The sequence below is a fragment of the Lepidochelys olivacea genome (genome assembly GCF_965140295.1).
Source record: "Lepidochelys olivacea isolate rLepOli2 genome assembly, chromosome: 8".
NCBI classification, from domain to species: Eukaryota; Metazoa; Chordata; order Testudines; family Cheloniidae; genus Lepidochelys; species Lepidochelys olivacea.
Window position 1 is genome coordinate 49,087,416 of NC_140418.1, and position 24,763 is coordinate 49,112,178.

General features: G+C 40.9%; 1 protein-coding gene across 4 annotated transcripts in view; it reads right to left on the reverse strand.

Moving 5' to 3' along the window:
• Nucleotides 1-24,763, reverse strand: part of RC3H1 (ring finger and CCCH-type domains 1) — a 98,153-nt gene that overhangs the window by 35,090 nt on the left and 38,300 nt on the right. For all 4 annotated transcript variants that reach the window (XM_084636271.1, XM_084636274.1, XM_084636272.1 and 1 more), the window contains exon 2: nucleotides 11,945-12,307. In XM_084636271.1, coding sequence (XP_084492397.1) covers nucleotides 11,945-12,175 — 231 coding nt within the window. In that variant the 5' untranslated portion in view covers nucleotides 12,176-12,307. The remainder of the gene's footprint in view (nucleotides 1-11,944; nucleotides 12,308-24,763) is intronic.

A 24,763-nucleotide genomic window follows, 5' to 3' on the forward strand; every position in this document is an offset into this window, starting at 1 on the left:
TTCTATGATGAAATAACTGGCTCTGTGGATGAGGGGAAAAGCAGTGGATGTGTTATTCCTTGACTTTAGCAAAGCTTTTGATATGGTCTCCCACAGTATTCTTGCCAGCAAGTTAAAGAAGTATGGCCTGGATGAATGGACTATAAGGTGGACAGAAAGCTGGCTAGATCATTGGGTTCAAGTGGTAGTGATCAATGGCTCCATGTCTAGCTGGCAGCCGGTATAAAGCAGAGTGCCCCAACCGTCAGTTTTGTTCACTATCTTCATTAATGATCTGGAGGATGGCGTGGATTGCACCCTCAGCAAGTTTGCAGAGGACACTAAACTGGGAGGAGAGGTAGACACGCTGGAGGGTAGGGATAGGACACAGAAGGACCTAGACAAATTAGAGGATTGGGCCAAAAGAAATCTGATGCAGTTCAACAAAGATAAGTGCACAGCTGCACTTAGGACGAAAGAATCCCTTGCACCGCTGCAGACTAGGGACTGAGCGGCTAGGCAGCAGTTCTGCAGAAAAGGACTTAGGGGTTACAGTGGACGAGAAGCTAGATATGAATCAACAGTGTGCCCTTGTTGCCAAGAAGGCTAATGACATTTTGGGCTGTATAAATGGGAGCACTGCCAGCAGATGGAGGGATGTGATCATTCCCCTCTATTCGGCATCATCTGGAGTACTGTGTCCAGTTTTGGGCCCCACACTAAAAGGATGTGGAAAAATTGGAAAGAGTCCAGCGGAGGGCAACAAAAATGATTAGGGGGCTGGAACACATGACTTATGAGGAGAGGCTGAGGGAACTGGGATTATTTAGTCTGCAAAAGAGAAGAAGGAGGCGGGATTTGATAGCTGCTTTCAACTACCTGAAAGGGGGTTCCAAAGAGGATGGATCTAGACTGTTCTCAGTGATACCAGATGACAGAACAAGGAGTAATGGTCTCAATTTACAGAGGGGATGGTTTAGGTTGTATATTAGGAAAAACTTCTTCACTAGGAGGGTGGTAAAGCAGTGGAATGCGTTACCTAGGAAGGTGGTGGAATCTCCATCCTTTTAGGTTTTTAAGATCAGGCTTGACAAAGCCCTGGCTTGGATGATTTAGTTGAGGATCAGTCCTGCTTTGAGCAAGGGGTTGGACTAGATGACCTCCTGAGGTCCCTTCCAACCCTGATATTCTATGATTTCTGTTTTCAGCTAATTCATCAGAAATCAAAACCATCCAAGGGACACTGAAATTTTTGCCTAGCTTTGATATGGTTTCTTTATTGGGGAGGAGCTTTACCTGAATGAGATTTTAGTGTATAATCATACTGATGTCCACAAATATTTCCGACAATATGACGTGTACACTTTCAACTTAAATTTTGCATTTGCATTCAAAAAAGTATTTAGCGACACAACATTTACAATGCATTAAATTTTTTTTGTTGGTTAAAATAAAAAAAAAATTAAGCAGTTTTATGCAATTTACAAGCTCCACCAACTAGAAGAGCTGAACTTCGATTATCCGAACCTAGTTTACACAGAAGAGCGTCATCTCCTCCATAAAAGGTTAAGATTCATATTTCCCCACCACTACAATGCGCGTGCACACACATTTTACAAGACAAGTTAAATCTTAAAAACAAGTTCAATCCTGGCAGGAGATCCAGGGTGGCCTCCAGGCTTCCTCAGAGTATTACTACTATACCGGAACTGCAATCTACTTCCTCCCTCCCAGCAAGAATCTTAGTCATAACTTTCTCATACAATTTCCTTCATATCTGAGTGAAAGAGGGCTTTAGGATTAAATGTTTTACCACTTCAGTCACTGGTCACTACCATAAAATGCTACAATAAGAGCTACCCCAGATGGCTTTTCTCCCAAATCTCTAGACACTAGTTTAACCAACACAGTTAATATTAACCATCATTCTAATACTACTATGTTTCCCTTACAAAGCCTCTATCATTGTAAAAATCTGCTTCTGTCTGGGAAAGTACCCAGACAGAACATGTCTCGGTCTAACCATGTGCATCTATCTATGTTTGTGCTGAGGCGAGCACTGTTCAGAATCCCTGCTGTAAGATTACTGTGTGCATGTTTCCATTTAACTCTGCTTCACTCAATCTAGGGACTATGGGACAACATAAAATACAACAACATTATTACATTTAGCAGAAAGATGGCTTCGAATAGGCGTGAGACAGGAACACAGCGGTCAGCAATGGATTTATATTGCGAATCAGGGTAGATTTAGCATGCATTCACAGCGTTCGTTAGGAATGCTATACACAGCAGAACTGGTCTAGTGAGAGACCAAGACTGCCTAGGCAACCAACAAGAAAGTTTTCCCCAGACACAAATAGTACAAAAATAAACAACAACAAAAAACCAACATAAATAAAGCTACTTAAAGGCAAGTAAAACTACACAATGAACAATTCTAAATCCAAGATATTTTAAGACGTTCAATCTTGGTTTCTCCCCTTCCCACAGGAAAGCTCAGCTTGAAATGTGGAGTTTCTTTTAATTTAACTTTTTGCAAAGTAATTGCTACATGTCTGTGAGATGACCTGGCAGTTTGATAGACAGTGTAATGCCCCATACTGAGGGAAACTTGGGTTAGAGCAAGTCTACACTTACAACACTACAGCAGCAGAGCTGTAATGCTTCAGCGTAGACATTCACTACAGCAATGGGAGGGTTTCTCCCAACGCTGTAGTTAAACTACCTCACTAAGAGGTAGTAGCTAGATCAACGGAAGAATTCTTCTGTCCACCTAGCACTGTCTAAGGGCACGTCTTCACTGGCAATGTTAAAACACTGCCACAGCAGCGCTTTATACGGCTTGTGTAGTCCCGGCATAGCGCTGGGGGATAGGTCTCCCAGCGCTCTTAAAAAAAACCAACCTACTTCCACGAGGGGAATAGCTACCAGAGCTGGAAGCGCAGCTCCCAGCACTGGTGCACTGTTTACACTGGCACTTTACAGCGCTGAAACTTGCAGCACTCAGGAGTGTGTTTTTTCACACCCCTGAGCGAGGAAGTTGCAGCGCTGTAAAGTGCCAGTGTAGACAAGCCTTACACTGTGGGTTAGGTTGGCATAGCTATCTCTCTCAAGGGATATGGATTTTTTACACTCTTGAGAGATAAAGCTATGCCAATGTAAGTTTTTAGTGTGGACCAGCTAAGTATCTCAAGTTAGGCCTGAGTAGGCATAGTGCATGGCTAAAGTATTACAGACATTTATCTTGTGGCATCAGGCCTATCTTCTCTTCAGGAGAAGAGAAGGTACAAATGTAATTGTTTCACTTGAAAAGAGAAAGATAAAGCATGACATTTGCCAGCAGATTTTACAAATAATTTAGCCTTTCACTGGCAATATGATGTTAAATTCCAGGTTTGTTTGTTTTTTAATTATTGTACTTTAAAAGGGTAAAGAACAACCTTTAGAGAGAAAGGATGGTCTTGTGGTTCACTAGCACATGACAGATTTGGGTTTTATTCTTGGCTCTGCCAGAGACTTGCTGTGTGACCTTGAATAAGGCACTTACATTCAGAGTGCCTTGAGTTCTCTATCTGCAAAATTAGCAATTCACCACTTTATTCACAAAATGACTGACACCTTATATTCGTTAGTGCTTGCAAAGCACTTAGGAGATCCTCAAAATAGATAGTACTGAAGCATTAATTTATTGTCATCTTCATCACCTCTTTACCCCATCCCCTCCCCAAACCCACCAGGGCTCACAGTGCAAACTAATCTTGTGTAATACTCTAGTCCTACAAGAGAGCCAGTTAGTGTAAGGAAAGGCAGGCAAAATATCAAAAATATTTTGGTGCTTTAAATGTGCCTTTATTTTCCATGCATCTTCCCCTACAATGAATAATACAGAGAATGACACTGGAATGTAGTCCATAAGCATAAGCAACTGCAGTTGTGGGCAGAAGCTGGCTATGATGAAATATATGGGGTCAGGGCTGAAAAAGAATGCTAAGGATACATTTCATAGCAGGCTGAGAGCAACTGCAAGATTCTGAATTGATAATTTAAAAAATTTGTTTTGGGGGAGGGGTATCAGCCTCATCCTTTACAGCAGTGGTCCCCATACTTTTCAGGGTCACGCCCTGACTTACCACATCCAGCTTCTCCCAGTCCCCCCATCACCAGGAGCTGGGGTTCCAGTTCCTGGGGTGGGATCTGGACATAGGCACAGGTACTACGGGTGTGGGGGGTGCTGCAGCCCCCCCGGCTGCTGGCCCCAGCCTCAACTCCGCTTACCCCCATCCAGGTCTCCCCCTCCCAGAGACAGGTCAGGTAGCTGGGCAGCACGCCCTCCCCATCTTCTGTGGGGGATGGCTCAGGCCGCATTGCACCCCCCAAAATGTTTCTCTGTACCCCCCTGGGGGGGGATGCCCCACAGTTTGGGGACGTCTACTTGACAGTAACAGTCATATTAAAATAAGAGTTTAATTGCACAGAATAAAGATATACTAAGCAAAGGCATAGCCCGTTTTGTCCAATTCCAACTGTCAGCCTCCCTTTCTCTCCTCCTAACTCCTCCACCCTTTCAGCAGATGCACATTTTGTTTCATGTCAAGCAACACTGCTCAAAGCTTTAAGTTCCTGAAATGAGCTAGGCGGTTTTCCTCAGCACAGAATTCCCTCTTAAAGGAGCTCAACTTAATGATTAATTTCAATGCAACACCTCCAAATATGATGGTATGAGCTCTCTAGTTGCACATCTTCCCCTCTTTAAACATTTCTATACTTCAATTTTGCACGTGTTCTTTTAAACACAAAACACTGAAAGAACTGCATGCAGTAAAGCTCTTATAATGCTTCATTCTGAACACAGAGGGTAGAACTCTACCCATTTATTATCTTCCACAGGGCTTGTGAAAACGAAGTGTCACATTCACATACAGCAGTTCATTTTTCTGACATGGCCTGCTGTACCACCAATTTAACTGATGACAGACACTTAAAAAAAAATCCACCTCTGGAGAAAAAGGGCATTAATCCCCACCTGCTATGTTGTCACATACATTTCTGCTACATCTAGTGCATGGAACTATACTTAGCTCATCAGGAACTGGACTTAAGAAACTAAAGCTTGACATGTAGATTCTAGTTTACTTTGGCCATTTGATGTCACCTGTTTGGAATGTGCACATTGCAGTTTCATGTGTCACAGAAAAAGCCAGGAGGGCAGAGAGACTGGATGTCGAAGCAGTGACTATTCAACCTCAGAAGACCTTTTTGGTAGATATTTAAAATGGCTAATCAGAGTAAGCACTGAAGGGATATTTAAGGTGGTCAAAGTGGTTTATTTAAGAATTTCTTCTCTATTTTAAGTTTTTAAAACTAAAATCTATACTCTCTACCACCACAAAAGCATAATAACTGTAACAAAAAAAGAGTGTTCTTTTAATGCCTGTGCTGTATCTGTAGCAGTTAGCACATTATTCCCAGTAACACATACCATTCTGCTTACTTCACCAATGATGCTGGTACATAAACAGGCCAATGTGACCCATTTCTTTTAAGGTTTCAGAGTGGTAGCCGTGTTAGTCTGTATGGTTAGATAAAATGTACAGTATTCTTCCCATCTGATAATGGCTATCTTCCTTCTCTTCCTCTGCCCCCCATGCCTGACATCCTATCCTATGACACCTCTAAGGAATTGTTTATCTACAGCCCTGCGTGGATACAAAATTTGTATCCACATCCGATCTGCAAACATGGTCCGCGGATATAAAGTGTTCAGAGTGGTAGCCGCGTTAGTCTGAATCAGCAAAAAGAACGAGGAGTCCTTGTGGCACCTTAGAGAAGAACAAATTTATTTGAGCACCAGCTTTTGTGGGCTAAAACCCACTTCACTGGATGCATGCAGTGGAAAATACAATAGAAAGATTATATTTTATATATACACACACACACACACACACACAGAGAACATGAAAAAATGGGTGTTGCCAGACACACTATAATGAGAGTGATCAATCAAGGTGAGCTATTATCAGCAGGAGAAAAAAATCTTTTGCAGTGATAATCAGGATGGCCCATTTCCAACAGTTGAGAAGAGAGAGAGAGAGAGAGTGTGTAACAGTAAAGGGGCAAAATAAGCATGGGGAAATAGTTTTACTTTGTGTAATGACACATCCACTCCCAGTCTCTATTCAAGCCTAAGTTAATTGTATCCAGTTTGCAAATTAATTCCAATTCAGCAGTCTCTCGTTGGAGTCTGTTTTTGAAGTCTTTTTGTTGTAATATTGCGACTTTTAGGTCAGAGAGCGAGTGACCAAAGAGATTGAAGTGTTCTCCGACTGGTTTTTGAATGTTATAATTCTTGACATCTGATTTGTGTCCATTTATTCTTTTACGTAGAGACTGCCCCATTTGGCCAACGTACATGGCAGAGGGGCATTGCTGGCACGTGATGGCATATATCACATTGGTAGATGTGCAGGTGAACGAGCCTCTGATAGTGTGGCTGATGTGATTAGGCCCTATGATGGTGTCCCCTGAATAGATATGTGAACACAGTTGGCAACGGGCTTTGTTGCAAGGATAGGTTCCCCGGTTAGTGGTTCTCTTGTGTGGTTGCTGGTGAGTATTTGCTTCAGGATGGGAGGCTGTCTGTAGGCAAGGACAATCCAAAAGGTTTTTTTCTCCTGCTGCTAATAGCTCACCTTAATTGATCACTCTCGTTGTAGTGTGTATGGCAACACGTGTGTGTGTGTGCGCGCGTCTATCTTCCTATTGTATTTTCCACTGCATGAATCCGATGAAGTGGGTTTTAGCCCACAAAAGCTTATGCTCAAATAAATTCATTAGTCTCTAAGGTGCCACAAGTACTCCTCATTCCATTTGTTTTAAGTGAATTCTGTCATTACTTCTACTCCCCGTAGAATAGTTTTGCTTCTTAAAATTATTATTATTCTTTTAAAGAAAACATGAACCCAAGAAAAACAAAGCTATAAATTAGTAATCCCTTACAAAAGTACTGAACTGAAAGAAGGGGCTCCTTTTCCCCATATGGAAGTTTTAAGTGTTTCCTGCATCATTTCCTTCTACAATTAAACTTCAGCTTTCTGGATTTCATGCTTCTCTTTTTAAGACATTAGAGCCATTAGATGTACAAGCACTGAAACTCAGAAGATTTACAAGAGGTGGAGGGAGGGTCAAGCAAAGAGTGTACCCCTCTAGTAAAAAGAAAAGGAGGACTTGTGGCACCTTAGAGACTAACCAATTTATTTGAGTATAAGCTTTCGTGGGCTACAGCTCACTTCATCGGATGCATTCAGTGGAAAATATAGTGAGGAGATTTATATACACACAGACCATGCAAAAATGGATGTTTACCATACACATCATAAGGAGAGTGATCACTTAAGATGAGCTATTACCAGCAGGAGAGTGGGGTGGGGGGAGAGAAAACCTTTTGAAATGATAATCAAGGTGGGCCATTTCCAGCACATATCTATTCAGAGGACACTATCACAGGGCCTAATCACATCAGCCACACTATCAGAGGCTCGTTCACCTGCACATCTACCAATGTGGTATATGCCATCATGTGCCAGCAATGCCCCTCTGCCACGTACACTGATCAAACTGGACAGTCTTTACGTAAAAGAATAAATGGACACAAATCAGACGTCAAGAATTATAACATTCATAAACCAGTCGGAGAACACTTCAATCTCTCTAGTCACTCGATTTCTGACCTAAAGGTGACTATTCTTCAACAAAAAAACTTCAAAAACAGACTCCAACGAGAGACTGCTGAATTGGAATTAATTTGCAAATTGCATACAATTAACTTAGGCTTGAATAGAGACTGGGAGTGGTTTAGTCATTATACAAAGTAAAACTATTTCCCCTTGTTTATTCCTCTCCCCCACTCCGCCACTGCTCCTCAGAGGTTCTTGTTAACCTGGAAATGGCCCACCTTGATTATCACTTCAAAAGGTTTTCTCTCCCCCCACCCCGCTCTCCTGCTGGTAATAGCTCATCTTAAGTGATCACTCCCCTTACAATGTGTATGGTAAACATCCATTTTTGCTTGGTCTATATGTATATAATTCTCCTCACTGTATTTTCCACTTTATGCATCCGATGAAGTGAGCTGTAGCTCACGAAAGCTTATGCTCAAATAAATTGGTTAGTCTCTAAGGTGCCACAAGTCCTCCTTTTCTTTTTGCGAATACAGACTAACATGGCTGCTACTCTGATACCCCTCTGGTGTTAACTGGGAAGTGGAAGCCAGAACAGAGCAGTATTAGACTATGAAGGCTGGCAAGAATACTCCTGAGTGATGTATACGTCGTAATCATGTTTTGTTGATCCCAGCTCAGTTTGGTGGAGATGTGCCAAAGAGAACACACCCTTTCAGTATGAAAGAGCTCCAAGTGGTTGTAGCCTCTCTCAAATGCCTTTTTGTTAAATAGTCAATGTGCCCTGTGTTTGAAAAAGACTAGGACAAAGTGGTAACCTTCTTTATGTTCAGGACAAAAGTTAAGAACAGTTATTGTATTACAGCAATGGTTAGAAGCCCCACCAAATATCACAACCTCATAGTGCCAGGCACTGTAAATATGCATGGAGACAGACAGTCCTTGCCCTGAAGAGCTCACAATCTAAAAAGAGATGGAGAGAAAGAAAACATCTTCTTTTACAAGTATGGTACAGGGCTCAGAGAAATTAAGCCAACTGCTGAAAGTCAAAGTCTGACAGAGCCAGAAATTTAACCCCAATTTCCTGAAACCCAAGCCAGTGCCTTAATCATAAGACCATCTTTCCTTTCTAAACACCTCATCCAACTGAAACTATACAGCAGTAAACAATTAGAATGTAGCTAGAATTCCTTTAACATCCTTAAATCTAGCAAAGATCGCCATGGAATCTTTACTAACTAACCGGTCAGGACACTGCTATTTTCCATCTCATCAAAAAGGATTTTATTTTTGGGAAGGTTTTAAAATAAAATAAAATAAAGCACAAGGAAAAGTCATTGTAAAGTTTCCTCTTAAAACAAACAAACATACCACTACCTATCCCTTTACTTTCTGATCAATTCATCTGAAAGCCTCCCAACACACTCTGCAATACCCAGTAACAGCAGTCATGTTAAAAATCTACCTTGGAAGGTCAACCTCATCATCAAATGTTAATTTTCTAGACCAATGGAAAGATGAAAACTTGAAAGTAGCATTTACTATATTTTCCACTCTTGTACCCATGGCCTTGATTTGCACAACAGCATTCCTGGCAAGGATCACCATTGTAAATCCAGGTATTTGGCCACAACTGATACATCCTTTTCATGAAATGCCCAGGCCTGGAAAATTCACAATTATTAAATTAATGTTTCTATTAGGGCTTTCAATTAACAGCAGTTAACTCATGTGATTAACTCAAAAAAATTAATCATGATTAATCGCAGTTTTAACAGCACTGTTAAATAACAGAATATCAATTGAAATTTATTCAATATTTTTCATGTTCTACATTTTCATATATATTGTATTCTGTGTTATTGAAATCAAAGTGTATATTATTTTTGACTACAAATATTTTCATTATAAAATGATAAAAAATAGCATTTTTCAATTTACCTCATACAAGTACTGTAGTGTAATCTCTTTATAATGAAAGTGCAACTTACAAATGTAGATTTTTTGTTTGTTACATAACTGCACTAAAAAAAAAACCAATGTAAAACTTTAGAGCCTGCAAGTCCACTCAGTCCTACTTCTTGTTCAGCCAACCGTTAAGTCAAACAAGTTTGTTTACATTTACAGGAGAATTCTGCCCTCTTCTTATTTACAAGATCACCTGAAAGTGAGAAGAGGCATTTGATTGGCACTTTTGTAGCTGGCATTGCAAGGTATTTGCGTGCCAGATATGCTAAAAATTCATGTGCCCCTTCATGCTTCGGCCACCATTCTAGGGGATATGCTTCCATGCTGATGATGCTTGTGAAAAAATAATGCGTTAATTAAATTTTTGACTGAACTCCTTGGGGGAAAATTTTATGTCCCCTGCTCTGTTTTACCCGCATTCTGCAATATATTTCATGTTTTAGCAGTCTCTGATGATGACCCATCACACATTGTACATTTTAAGAACACTTTCACTGCAGATCTGACAAAAGGCAAAGAAGGTACCAATGTGAGATTTCTAAAGATAGCTACAGCACTCGACCCAAGGTTTAGGAATCTGAAGTGCCTTCCAAAAATTTGAGAGGGACATGGTCTGGAGAATGCTTTCAGAAGTCCTAAAAGAGCAACACTTCAATGTGGAAACTACAGAACCCGAACCACCAAAAAAGAAAATCAACCTTCTGCTGGTAGCATTTGACTCAAATAATGAAAATGAACATGGGTCGGCCCACAGTGCTTTGGATGGGTTATCGAGCATGGACACATGTCCCCTGGAATGGTGGCTGAAACACGAAGGGACATATGAATCTTTAGCACATCTGGCAGGTAAATATCTTACAACACTGGCTACAGAGAGCCAGGAGAACCCCTGTTCTCACTTTCAGGTGACATTGCAAACCAGAAGCGGGCAGAATTATCTCCTGCAAACGTAAACAAACTTGTTTGTCTGAGCGATTGGCTGAACAAGAAGTAGGCCTGAGTGGACTTGCAGGCTCCAAAGTTTTACAGTGTTTTATTTTTGAATGAAGTGGTTTTTTTTTTTTTTTAAACATAATTCTACATTTGTAAGTTCAACTTTAATGATAAAGAGATTGCACTACAGTACTTTATTAGGTGAACTGAAAAATACTATTTCTTTTGTTCTTTTACAGTGCAAATACTTGTAATCAAAAATATAAAGTGAGCACTGTACACACTTTGTACTGTTTTGTCATTGAAATCAAAATATTTGAAAAAGTAAAAAATCCAAAAATATTTAAATAAATGGTATTCTATTATTGTTTATCAACACGATTAATCGCAATTACTTTTTTTTAATCGCTTGACAGCCCTAGTTCCCATACAACTAAAAAGTATTAAAGGATTTCAATGTGCTTTGCAAACATTAATGAAGCCTAACAACAGCTTTTCTGAAGGAGCAGCATACATGTTACACAAAGGGAAACAGAGCCAGCAACAGAGTAAGCAACTTGTCCAGCATCCCAGATTTCCTGACTCTGCCAATGGTTCAGAAAACTTGATTTTTAGTCTTCTCATGTAATTAACAGATACTAATAGGAAACCCATAAATGGGTACACCAGCTGAGAAACCAAAAAGAAAAATGCAGCAAAATTCCACAGACTCTAGTACATGGCAGGAGCCAGTGAAAAGGAGCAACCTGCTCCCTTCACCCTCCTTCTGTAGCTGCACCCCTTCCAACTTCTATGCAGCTGCAAAGCAGCTCATCAGTGTGCAAACACACACACAAATCACTCTACTATCAACAACTGCAACTCCTCCCATCTTTCCTTAGCGGGAAAGGGCATGTCAGGAGCAATTTTCTTCTGCTTCCTAAACAGAAATAAGAAATGGGTGGATCGGAGAGGTGAAAAGGAAGAATCCCCTGCCCATCCTCAGCATTCTCTCCCTGCAACACCCACCCAGGCCCTTCCTTCCCCCCACCCTGGCTCACCACTCAGAAGCCAGACAGTTTTTGGATGACCCCAATCCTACGATCCTTTATGACCACAAAGTACCATGGGCTTGTGTTGGACACAGAAAGAAATCAGGAATGATTTAAGCCCCAGTTAGAATAAGGTTAAGAACTACTGTAAGAAGCAACACTGCCTCAGCACATTGCAGGCCCAAAACCTGCAATTGGTAAAGTCACACTGGGGTTTGTCTGCTCTACACCCATCTAGCCACCATTATTAGTCCCACAAGTTTCATTCACTTGTTCTTGCCTTAAAAAAAATAAAGTAAAGAAAAACTAAGTAACAGAAGAAAGAACAAAAAAAAGAAAGAAGTGTGTTGTTACCTGAGCACCCACTAGCTGCAACAAGGCTGAGTTCACAGGGAGGAGATCAATATCTGTATTGATAGTGGTCTGGTCGAAGGGGCATGCCTTACGGTGGAGCTTGTTGAGGCACATCTTGCAGACAGTGTGGCCACAGCCCAAGCTGATGGGCTTCCGGATCGTTTCGTCAAAAGTCTGTGTGCAAATTGGGCAGGAGAGAAAATCCGTCCATTGTGGAGCTTGTACAGGCATGGTTTCAGAAGTTAATTCACAAGACAAAATCTAAAGCATAGATTCCACTGGAATCAAAATCTTTGACAAAAATGTTTGTTTTTAAATATCTTCTGTAAGTACAGACAGCCAGCAGAGAGTGTGAAACATAACCTGGAAGAAAAGGGAAAAATGAAGTTAGTCCTCTGTATTGCAAGAGGCATTTTAAGTCCTTAATGTTATTAATCTAATTGTTGAACATGGACTGGCCTAATTGAATTGGGAGCGCAATTCAGTATTTAGAACAGGATACTTTGAGTCATGACCTCTGTTCTACTGACAGCTTTGCCCTTACCTTGGCCGAGTCACAAACCTCTCAGTTTTTACATAATTGTAAAAATGGGAACAATTATCTACCTTATGAATAAAGCTGGATAAATTGATATTTGCAAAGAAGGAGAAGAAGGTCATGAAAAACAAATTGAGCAAAATAATATAAATCAGGTTTTAATCAAATAAATGTCAACATCAGGTTTCCCACTGGATTTAAAAACACACCTTCAGTTAAACTGACACAAAGTTGTTCAGACAAGGCTTGATCCAAATCCCTTCAAAGTCAATGGAAATGTTCTCATTGAGTTCAACTGGCTTGGGATCAGGCAAAAAATGAAGGTGCAAAAAATTTCTATGTAACATGCGCACCTGGAAAACAGGACTAATAGCATCAAACTAATTCAACAGTCTAAGAAATGAGAACATAGCCTGCACTAATGACATGACCCAAATATCAGATATGCACAGATTGATATGAATCTTGTTTTCAAAAAGAATTTTCCTTTAAAAGGTGAACTACAAAGCAAAAGCAGAAAACCAAGTTAAAACCACATAGGTTTCCAAGCAGCATTCAGCCCAGAAATTAAAAAAATAACAATTTCCCCCTTCCCAACATCAAGTCATCTTGATGCTTCCTGATTCACTGAAGATAGCCTAGAACGTAGAGTTTAGTGACATTGCAAACTACTTCAATCTGTAGTATTTGTAAAGTTTGACTTCGTGTACATGAGATGTCACTTGAGATAGCCTCAGCGACTCAGGAAATCAAGAAGATTCCACAGAACAAAAAGAATTTTAAGAGGCAAGTCAAAATGCATGTCCATGTTGCATGCCCATCAATCCACTAGTCATCCATAGCCTTGTTAGCAGGGATCCCAGGACAGAAATCGATGCTTAACTCATTTTTATTTTTGCTGAAAGATCATCCTTAAACTCTGAAATACTTCCAATTCCAACAATGCATTTTGCTCTCGGTAAAAAGTACTGCAGACAAGAAAAGGGGAACAATGCTGCCTAATTTGGTCATTTAACACATATGTGATACCTTGCTGCATGCATTTGGAGAAAAAGCCTTGGTCTGGAAGATACTTCATCATCATCATTCTACAGCAGTTGTCCGCAACCTTTTTAAGGACAAGATCACTTTTTGAATGTAAGATCAACCCAGGATCTATCCTGCCCCTTCCTTGAGGCCCTGCCCCACTGACTCCATTCCCCCTTCCCTCTGTCACTCGCTCTCCCCCACCCTCACTCACTTTTACTGGGCTGCGGGCGGGGGTAGGGGGTACAGGCTCTGGGCTGCAGCTGAGGGATTCGGAGTGTGGGAGGGTGCTCCAGGCTGAAGCTGGGGCAGGAGAGGGTGATGGGTGCGGGCTCTGTGAGGGAATTTGGGTACAGAAGGGAACTCCAGGATGGGGCTTAGGAGGGGGTGCAAGCTCCAGCCAGGAGGCACTTATCACAGGTGGCTCCCAGCTGGCGGTGCAGTGGGGCTCAGGCAGGCTGCGTGCCTGCCATGGCCCCACGCTGCTCCTGGAAGCAGTTGGCACGTCTCTGCGGCCTCTGGGGGGAGGGGCAAAGGAGAGGCAGCAAGTCTCCGTGCACTGCCCGCATCCACAAGCACCGCCCCCACAGCTCCCATTGGCCAGGAACCAGTCAATGGGAGCTGCGGGGACAGTGCTGGGGGTGGCCCACGGAACCGCCCCCTCTTCCCCCACAGGAGTGGCAGAGACATGCCAGCAGCCAGCCACTTCGAGGAGCTGCGTGTGGCCACAGCAAGCAGGCATCCTGCCTGAGCCTGCTGCACTGCTGGACTTTTAGTGGCCCGGAGATCATGATCAACTGGCAGAGGCTCCAGGGTCGACCAGTCATTCACAATCAATGGGCTGGTGACCACTGTTCTACGTATTGATGGAGACAGTGTGCTGCAAGTAAGGGAATCTTCATTGTGTGTCTGTGGCATTGGGAACTAAATCAACTAAAACCCTGAGAGGCAGTGAGAAGAGGATTCTTCAGGAAGTCAACTCTGGACCACAATGAGCGACAGTGACTGGTTCCAAGAGACACACATCCAACCCTTCTTCGTTGAAAGAACCATTGCCACAACACGGGGCCTTTCTATATTTTAAGAAATGTAGCAGAGATACTTCCTACTGCTCTTACAGATTTCACTGAATATTTCAAGAGAATTATAACCTGGGAAGTCTTTGGCATTCATGATCTGAATGTCAAAAGAGGAAATGAATGCTGATAAATGTAAGGAAGTACAAGATAAAACATCCCCTTGCTGTGAAAAAAATTCAACAGAAGAAAAACAAAACAAAACTGCTATGAGAAACAAGGTAACAGACTAAACATGAATAAGAACAAATTATTAGAGTAATATCTTTATCATGGAAAAAGCACTGTTAATGAGATATTACAAATATCTTCAGTCTGAAATTTATCTTCTACCAAAAGTTACCAAAAGCCAGTGGGGCTGCATGGATTTAGTTTCATTCTAAATAGGATTTTCAATAAGAACTTATTTCTATTATACACAACTCTAGTACTTTTGTGAAAGTATTTTCCCCCTTCCTCTCCCGCTTTACAATTACTCCTTGGAACCTTGAAAATCATTTCCTCACTGCACTGATTTTCCCTTCAATCAGGAAGGAGCATACTTGTTTGCTATAATATTTTTAAATAGAACGTTACTATGCATGCTGGGTAGTAGCCATTTGTCAAAAGTTAGTAGGTTGGACACTTTTACTTAAAAGTACAGTTTTAAATGGGACTAACGGCCTCCAAATTAGAACCTGTTTTAATCAGAGGTTTCAGAGTAACAGCCGCGTTAGTCTGTATTCGCAAAAAGAAAAGGAGTACTTGTGGCACCTTAGAGACTAAACAATTTATTTGAGCATAAGCTTTTGTGAGCTACAGCTCACTTCATCGGATGCATTTAATCAGAGGTACTCTAAAAACCATGCACAACTAATCAAAATATTTTGTCTGAAAAACCTGGTTAACTTTGTGTCCCAGAGTTTAGTGTAACTTGTTCACAACTATCCTACCTGATCAAAGAAAGTTGCCAGTTAAACCAAGGCCAAGACTAACAGTATCACATATGACAAAGACTGGTTCAGTCAATAGTATCATACCACTGCAAGCACTCAGACAAAAAAGAGGTTTAACAACTGTGTACATCCCAGAAGTGTGTCATTTTTCTCCACACTTGAAGCCTTAAAGTGTGGCCAAGGAGGAGTGAATAGGAATCAATACAACTCAGTCTGTTAATGAGGCTGTTATTGACCACCACAAGGCACTAGCTGGAGGCTTTTCCTATGCCCAACTCCTCAACTTTACCAACCTATGGAGTGAGAATTTGGAAACTTGTTTTTAGAACAACCTCCATACCCCAGAATGAACATATTTCTATTTCATCCATCATTGAAAAACAAGCCTGCTAGTAACACAGACATGCAAAACAAATTGTTCTACTTCTTACAGGATTATCATATCATTAAACAAAACTAGGAAAAATAATCATTGATTCATATGAACCATACGAACCAACTATAAACATCACAGGGAATTTGCTTCCTATCATTTGTTTGTACGTCCATCTCAAACACTTGAAGCAGAGTCACTCTCAGTTACCCTACAAAAGCTGGTTTGGTTATCACTATGCTTTCTTAAGATTCCGGCAGACGCAGGAAGCAAGACAAAAAGTAAGTAAAATCTAATATATGCATTATTTCCCATAAAGTAGTATGAAGAAGTTTGAATGTTTAAGTGCCAGCTGTTTGAAGTTCCTTTCCATCAAAAAGGTGAAATTTAAAAAGCCAGAATTCTTTTCCCAAAATAATGTATATAATTCAAAAACAGTATGGGCAAGTTATTTTATAGCTTCTTAAAAAAAAAATTCATGGCCTTAAACTCAACATGAGAAATTTCAGGCTCAAAAGAGTTGTTCCCTAGATAGGGAGAAAGTTTTTAAAAAAAGACTTATAATGGAAGGGGTAATACTACTTTAAAAATGGCTTCTCTACCAAGGGATTTAACCACAGCTCCGTTCCATAATGCAATCCAAACAGTATTAAAATTCACATTTGAAACAAAAGGACAATTTGAATTCATATTCCTATCCTGGATTCTACTTTTTTTTCATATTTACAGACTCCTGTACTTAAAAAAAAAACAAAAAAAAACACAAGTCCTGGCTATGCCAAGACAACTGGAGTAACTTTATGTATCTATTGTAATATTTATCCATTGTCCTGACAAAGTTCTTATATAAAACTTTTAGTTTTCCACACTAAGAATAAAGCCATGGAATCATCCATCTCTGTGGCCAGACTGCAGAGTTAGAAAGAAGAAAAAAAAAAATACCCATATGCAAGTAAAGGAACACACTTGGGTGGCTCCTAATTAGCCTAAGCAAAAAGACACTGAATTGGTAGATTGCCCACTCGCAAAGTGCTGACTTGATGTATGCCAGTAGGCAAAAGAGGAAATATAAAATACAGATAAAGTTGTCTAACCACAGCCCTGGAAGCAAAGCTGCAATCCCCGCAACTTCCACTTGTCTAGAACAACAGGACGGTAAAAGTATACTTGTTTTTCATCATCATGGTAAAGGGTGGGCAAGAGGACTTTGTGCCTCTGCTGGTACATTTCCATACTAGTTTTGGAAGGCTGCTACAAAACCACTTACAAAGTTCAGCTGAAACTCCCCTCTTTCTTGAGGGTATTTCAGATTAAGACCTGTGAAAAATGTTGCTGTGCAGAGTCAAGCAACAGATATGTAGCCAAAAGGCTCAGAACAGGTCTCTTGGTCAAGAAAGGTGATGGCAATGAAGTTGGTGGTATATGCACTGGTAAAGTATCTAAATTAATTAGCACCAAAGCCTTGAGCTGAGAAGGGGTACCAATCAAATGATATGTCAAGACTAGAAAGGAACCACCAAAGGCAACATGCATCAGTGGTAGTAAAGGAAAACAATCCTTTTCTCTCGCCTTAGAATCCTTCTAAGGATCTGAATGTTCTCTTTCTTTCCTCTTACCCCAAATACCAGGGTAGGTAAAAATCTTTAAATCTGATCTTTTTAAAGTTAACTTAAATTGGATTTTTTTCTGTTTAAAACATGATTTTTTTTTAAAATAACCAATTTTTAATTATGGCAACCTATTCTAAGATCTAAAATTATAATCTATTAAAATAATTTACATTAATTAAAAAATAAACAGTGCATGTGTGCGGGCAAGTTTTAAAGAAAGTGAAACCACTGAACTGGTTGAAGTCACTGGCAAAGCACCTAGACCCAGAGTCTGAAGTGCTCAATCAGCTTTTGACAGCAGTAGTCTCTTCTGCAGGTGGAGAAAAGTGATTTTCATTTCAGTTTATTCAACTACTTCAGTTCAGTGACTAGTTCATTCAAAGTTAAGAAACCAATTAGGAGGTGAAAAAAAGGCAGAAAAGCTTGTCCCCTTCCACATTATGAAAAAAAACAAAGTAAGGATGAGATCTAATTCAAAAATTTTGACAGACATGGTGACCTAGAAACAAGCAGTTTCATTTACTAACTACACAAAAAAATTGGTTTAATAATTGTTTTTATCTGGAAAAGCATTTTGATAACATTTTTTTCTTATCTATCCAGCACATGTAAAATGTTTTCTTGGTTTTTTTTTTAAACTAAAACTATTTGAAAATGACATTTTTGTGCATTTAGTGGAATTTGCATTTCCATAAAGCTTAACACAAATCATAAATAAAAATTCTATCTAGCAAAGAGATACATGTACATCATTCACCAATTTCCAACATAATATTGTAAAAAAATTAAGAATCTGAATAAATATAAGTTAAGCTATATAATTGCTTAAATGTGTACATATATAGCATACCCTCCCAGATAGCAAGAAGCACCAAGTTTAGCGTAAAGGCTATACTTAGTTGCAAATCCACATGTTTTAATGGTTCACAACCAGTGAGAATTAAAGAACTAAAGTACAAATGCAAAATAAGATTAAAATTGATGCTTTAAATCAAATTTTTCTGCTTGCTGATTTAAACCATTATTAAAATTGGTGATTTAAATTGCTTTGATTTAAATCAATATACCCTGCCTAATTGGTTCAACAGGAACTCAGGAGCCTTGCATCTCACTTGTGGCACAGACCATTGTCAACTCTAATGACATGAAACAACCTTTTATGCCGATGGTGCAATATGGGAGATTTTTGGGGGGGATGGAGCTTGTAACACTGGATGGGGACAGAGGGGAAGCTAGATCCCAGCCAACTGTTGTCTTGCAGAGAGACTTCTTGGGCCCAATATCATCAAGGGCAGCACCAAGACTGGGGCAACAGGGCATGTCTCAGGTCTCTTTTCAGAAAACCTCAGCAAAAAGACAGGCCTTCTTACTCCTGAAGGAGTGATGGAAACAGCAGGTTGAAGGCTTAAGGAAACCAAGGGCATGTCTATTCTTCCTTGTCAGGGAGTAAAGGTACAGCAGATCATGCACTGGGATATGATGTTGGTTTCTCCCAGGCACACAACAGCTAATGTGGGTATCTATCTTGGAATATATAGCTCAGCCAGATGCCCATCTTAACGCTATGTGGAAGCTGGGACTTACCACAGCCTCAGAATTAACCTGAGGTGAAAGGCCCCTTTACAATACAGTATAATTCAACAAACAACACTATAAACTAGCTCATGAATACCAGGCAGTTCTGTAAGCTCTCTGTGGCAAAGGAGTTAAGGTGATTGGGGGCACACTCCCTTCTACTGAGCCAACTATATCAGCACAGCACTTTCACCCACCAAGGATATTGCTTTTCTACATAATTGTGCAGCTCTATGTCAGAGGCAACAAAATCTTATAACTGGAAATGCACAGAAGCCCTTGATGAATATTCATATACAGTAACTCCTCACTTAAAGTCATCCTGGTTAATGTCGTTATGTTGCTGATCAACTAGAACATGCTTTTTTAAAAGTTGCGCAATGCTCCCTTATAACATTGTTTTGCAGCCTGCTTTGTCCACTGCTTGCAGAAAGAACAGCCTGTTGGAGCTAGCTGCTGGGGGCTTGGAACCAGGGTGGAACAGCAGCCCCCGTATCAGCTCCCCGCTCCCCATGCATCAATTGCCAGACAACCCAGCTGTCCCTCCCCCTCACTGCCATGTGCTGCTCCTGCCCTGTGCCTTGGAGCTGCTCCCCGGAGCCTCCTGCTGGCTGTGCAGGGGGGGAAGAAGAGGGGGGCTCATCTCAGGGTGTCCCCCTCCCCCTGTACTGTACCTTTTTCAACAGAGCGGGGGGGGGGATGGGGGAGGGAACATGACAGGGCTCAGAATGGAGGGAGCTTGCTGGCAACAGCTGCTGTCTCAACTTGCTGATCTACTTACAAAGGCACTGTACTTCGATCGGGATCATTGTACTTAAAGGGGCAATGCATGTCTCTATCTCTTTCTCTCTCTCACACACAGGGTGTGTGTCTGTCTCCGCTCCCTCCATTCCAAGGTGTTAACCCTTGAGGCCTCAGCCAAGTGCTAGTTCATCTTTTAGCAGTAAGGCATTCTCTGGGAAATATCCCACCCTCTGACTTAATCACCTCAACCAAGCTTCACAATCATCATTGCTGTGAACAGTATTAAATTGTTTGTTTAAAACTTATACTTTGTGTGTGTGTGTGTGTCTTGTCTGGCAAAAAATTTTACATTAATTCTTATGAGGAAATTGGATTTGCTTAACATCATTTCTCTTAAAGTCGTATTTTTCAGGAACATAAATAAAACATTAAGCGAGGAGTTGCAGTACAAACTTCCTGCTAAAAATCAGTATAGTCGCTTCTTTCTCAGTCTTCCCACTATATGGATTTTATGCACTCTCTTCACCCACCACCCACATCCTCAACATCTTATTTCTGCCAAATTCTCTTCAGGCTCTGTTTTGGTCTCCCTTCTTTACCAAAAGTAATCAGAATAGTGATAGCAGGAGATAAGGACTTTAAGCATTGCATATCAGAAACTACAAAATGGATTTGAGACTGAAATTCAAGTTCCACCAAATACAAGAGCTGGAGAGAGCTACTGGGGGCTGCATGGAGTTATTCTTACCATCATGTGGTTTCCAGGACTACTCACTTTACTCTACCTGAAAGGTCACACAACCGTGACCCTCTTAGTAGCTGAGAAGAGCTAGAGGTAGTTTACTTGGCAATCTGCTGCTGTCTGGTCTTTCATTTGGGGCATGGTGATTCCTAGCAAGTTACATCAGTGAGCTTTACTGTCCTTTTCCCCACCAGTCCCCAAACTTGCTCATGAACTCAGATGCAATGTCACTTTATTGATGAGTTGATGATCTGAGTTACTACGCAGAATGGGATCTGAGTTACTACACAGAATGGGAGTTAATACAGAGAATTGTTTCCTGGGTGTCCGGCTGGTGAGTCTTGTCCACATGCTCAGGGTTTAGCTGATCGCCATATTTGGGGTCAGGAAGGAATTTTCCTCCAGGGCAGATTGGCAGAGGCCCTGGGGGGTTTTTGCCTTCCTCTGCAGCACAGGTCACTTACTGGAGGATTCTCTGCACCTTGAAGTCTTTAAACCACAATTGGAGGACTTCAATAGCTCAGACATAGGTTAGGGGTTTGTTATAAGAGTGGGTGGATGAGATTCTGTGGCCTGCGTTATGCAGGTGGTCAGACTAGACGATCATAATGGTCCCTTCTGTCCTTAAAGTCTATGATTCTATGAGCATGGTCCCACCCTTGTGTGTGTCTGTCCCTCCTTCATTGACTCACCTCAAACCATCTTTCTTTTTTGCATCTCTGGCTCCTGAATAGAATCATATTTGTGCTAATGTTCTTGCCCAAAGCTCTTGCCTTACAGCACCAGAAAAAGCAGAACCAACTCAGAATAGAAGGAAATTCTCATCAGTTTCATGCTTCTCCACCAAAGTTTAAAAAGTAAAATTGCATTGAAGAGTAGAACAGGCGCAATCCTCATAAGAGGAGGAAGTGGGTGGATGGAAGGACAGGAGACTCCTTTGACCCCCACAACTACATTTATTTAGGGATACTGGACTCAAACAAAAAGGATGACAGCAGCCCAGAATGAAGAGATCGTTGAATATTTCAGTACTTCCATTCAGTACCTCCACTCAAACCACACTATTCTATACTCAGATCACTAACTCAGAGCGTTAGTGAAAGTTAAATGGAGTTTACAGCAAGCCTCCTGAGCTCCCTGGCTGTGCCTCCAGGTATTACTACTCACTTTTTCCATGATCTGCAGCTACAAAGAGCTTAATCTTTATATACCGTGTCCAACATCTTGATAATCTTTTCCTTTTCAAGCTAAATAATCTTCCTCAGTCTTAATAATCATGTTGATCTTTTATAGAGATTCTCCATGGTCTCTACAATAATTTTTGTTGCTCTCTCCTAAATCTTTTCCATTTTTGCTAGGTCTCTTAAAATGAAGCAAATAAAACTTAATGAAGTATTCAGGGTGTGAGACTACCTGTCCAGTGTACGTAGTGCAACTATAAACAGTTTAATACTTTTGTCTAATCCTTAGTACAACCAAATATCACAATTATTTAGCTTTAGCCACTGAGCAGACATGCTTAGCAGAACATCCAAGATGACTTTTAGCTCTTTTTCCCCCTTCCAAGAGGTTACAACAGATTCATAAGCCAACTGGATTGTTTCAAATTATTCCTGGTACACAGTGATTTGCCTCCTGTCTATCATGAAGTTCACCAACTGTCTTGTTGTCCAACCACCAGTTTTTACCAGAGTTTATCATAATTCTTCCTAGTCACTACTAACAAAAATAATCATGTCACCAACAAATTTTGCCACCTATTTATTCATTATAGCTCAGGGCGTGCCTTAAACATAAGCAGATGCTAGAGGCCCTGGAATGCCCCAACAATTCATGGCTTGATTCCCCACTCCAACAATAGGAATGAGGTGAGACTGGAGTTCTATAAATAGAGCTCATGGAATTTTTTTTTTTTTTTAATAGTTGTGTGTGGTTTGGGGGGAGGGGCAAGGTTACCCTGAAGGGGGAGAAGGGATTGGTCCTGCCCCAGCCTGGTGAGGAGTGGAGGCCAGGGGCAAGGAGGCTGGCGAGCAAACCCACCCTGCACTCACCCTACAGCTGTATCTCCAGTCTGAGGAGACTCAGCTTGGTTCCTCGCCCTGGGCATTGCAATCTGATACACAAAGTTGCAGCAACACTCAAGTCTGGCCCTGCTGCCTCTCCATCATGACGGAGAAGTGGCCAGCCAAACCTGAAGGGCACAGAGACCCTGTGTGCCAAGTCACAATGCCACTCCCTCAAATTTAACCGGTCACTCTCCTCATGACAGAGGGGTGGCTGAGCCAAACATAAGCCGTGTTTAAAAAAAACACTTCCATTTTATACTTTATTTCACATTTGAGAAATATAGGGGTTCTATCTATAAGGCTCAATCCCCAAACTCAACTGGGATCCTGCAAATCAACCCCAGAGAGAAATAAACTTATTCACTTCCAGTTCAAACTCCAATTCTGTACCCCACAAAAATCCTAATTACCATTTCATCTGTTTATATGGAGACAGCTCCTGGCGACTCTAATTTAATATTTTGCAAGTAGTTGTTAACATAGCATTAACTTTAAAACTGCTGTTCCTCAACAGTAGCATAGGAAAGGGAAGACGGTGAAGTAGTCAAAATATATTTTCTATTCACGAGAAGAATAATTTTCCAGGTATGTTTCCTGTTGCCTTTATTCATCCCATATTGTGGGAACTTCTGTTAAATCTACCCGATGGAAGATCCATGCATTTTGCTGCACCTTCCCCTCAGTTGGTGGAGCAGATCCTCTGGATTAATCAATTATATTCCTCCTACACTCAGGATTATTAAAAATAAATACAAGTTGGTGGCCCAAGCAAAATGAATTGCTTGTCTCCGGCAAGTTCCCAATGGCGAAGAGTTAACATCAGAGAGAGAGAGAGAGATCGACCATATCTGAAAACCTTGCAAGCACACAGAGAACAAGGGTTTAAGGAGCTTACAGGATAAACGATCTTCTTTGGACCCTTCAAAACAAGGCTGCAACCCAGTAGGAGAACAATATGGGGGAGCTCACACTGCCACTGTCATGTAGGACCCAAGGTGAGAGGAATTCATTCTCCAAGCCCGTCAATGACTCACTTTTCACCAGCACTTCACATTAAAATAAGTTATCTGTTAACAGAACTGTTTTGAGTTTGGCCTATCTAGCAAAAAGCATTATGAATGCACTATAATATTTTCTTTCACTTCCCCTCATGATCATTTAAAAAAAAATCTTATAAAAACCTTACATTTTAAAAGGTAAAGTGAAATTATAACTATTTTACCCAACTCCTTTACCAGCCAGAAGAAAATGGTTATTTAGATACAGTTCAAAACTGTGCATCTTTTTCTGTCTTTAAGAACAGACAGAGCAGCCAACTGCAGCATGCATGAAAAGGGAAAATCATGTTACACAATGTTTCCACACCCAGCTCTGCAGAATAGCATCTGAAAATGAAAGCTTACTTCTGATCACAAACAACTTTTGGATGTGGGGGAGGTGGGAGAAGAGTACGAAGAGGAGATGCCAAGAAAAGAGATTCTTACCTTCGTTTGTGGAATTCCATAACCATCACAAATATGCTTGGGATATTACTGTGTGGTTACTGTATTTTAAGATCAATGAAAGGGAGGAAAAAGCTCTCTGGACTAGTCATACACAGTGTTAGCCAAATGACTGCACTTTCTGAGTGCTTCACTTCCTCATTCTTTATATATACACACCCACCCACCCACCCACCCCCACAAACAGCCATCCACCTAAAAGATAGCAGAGTCCTGTGACAAAAGCAAGTCCTGGAAAAGCAGCAAAACTTAGGTGGTTTATGCCTAAAAAATACTCTCCCCGACCCTTAAAAGGATACTGCACAGTATATCACATGAAATACAATTTTCAGACTATTAGATAAACTCTCATTCAATGTAGAGTTGTTTGTGCACACGTAGATTTCATTTTTACGCTAAAAAAGAAACCATAAAACTATGTACAAAACCAGAATGCTAACTCCAACTCACACAATCCAATCAAAATTAGGGCTGAAGTTGCTTTACCTTCAATTACATATCAAGGCTGCAGTATACAAAGAAGGGCTTCCTCCCCTCTCTAGACTAACTCCCATGAGCACGAATGGGAAAGTCAAAAAGATCCCCTTCTCAACACATACCTCTGCATTATGTAAAAGTCATTGGTTTGATAG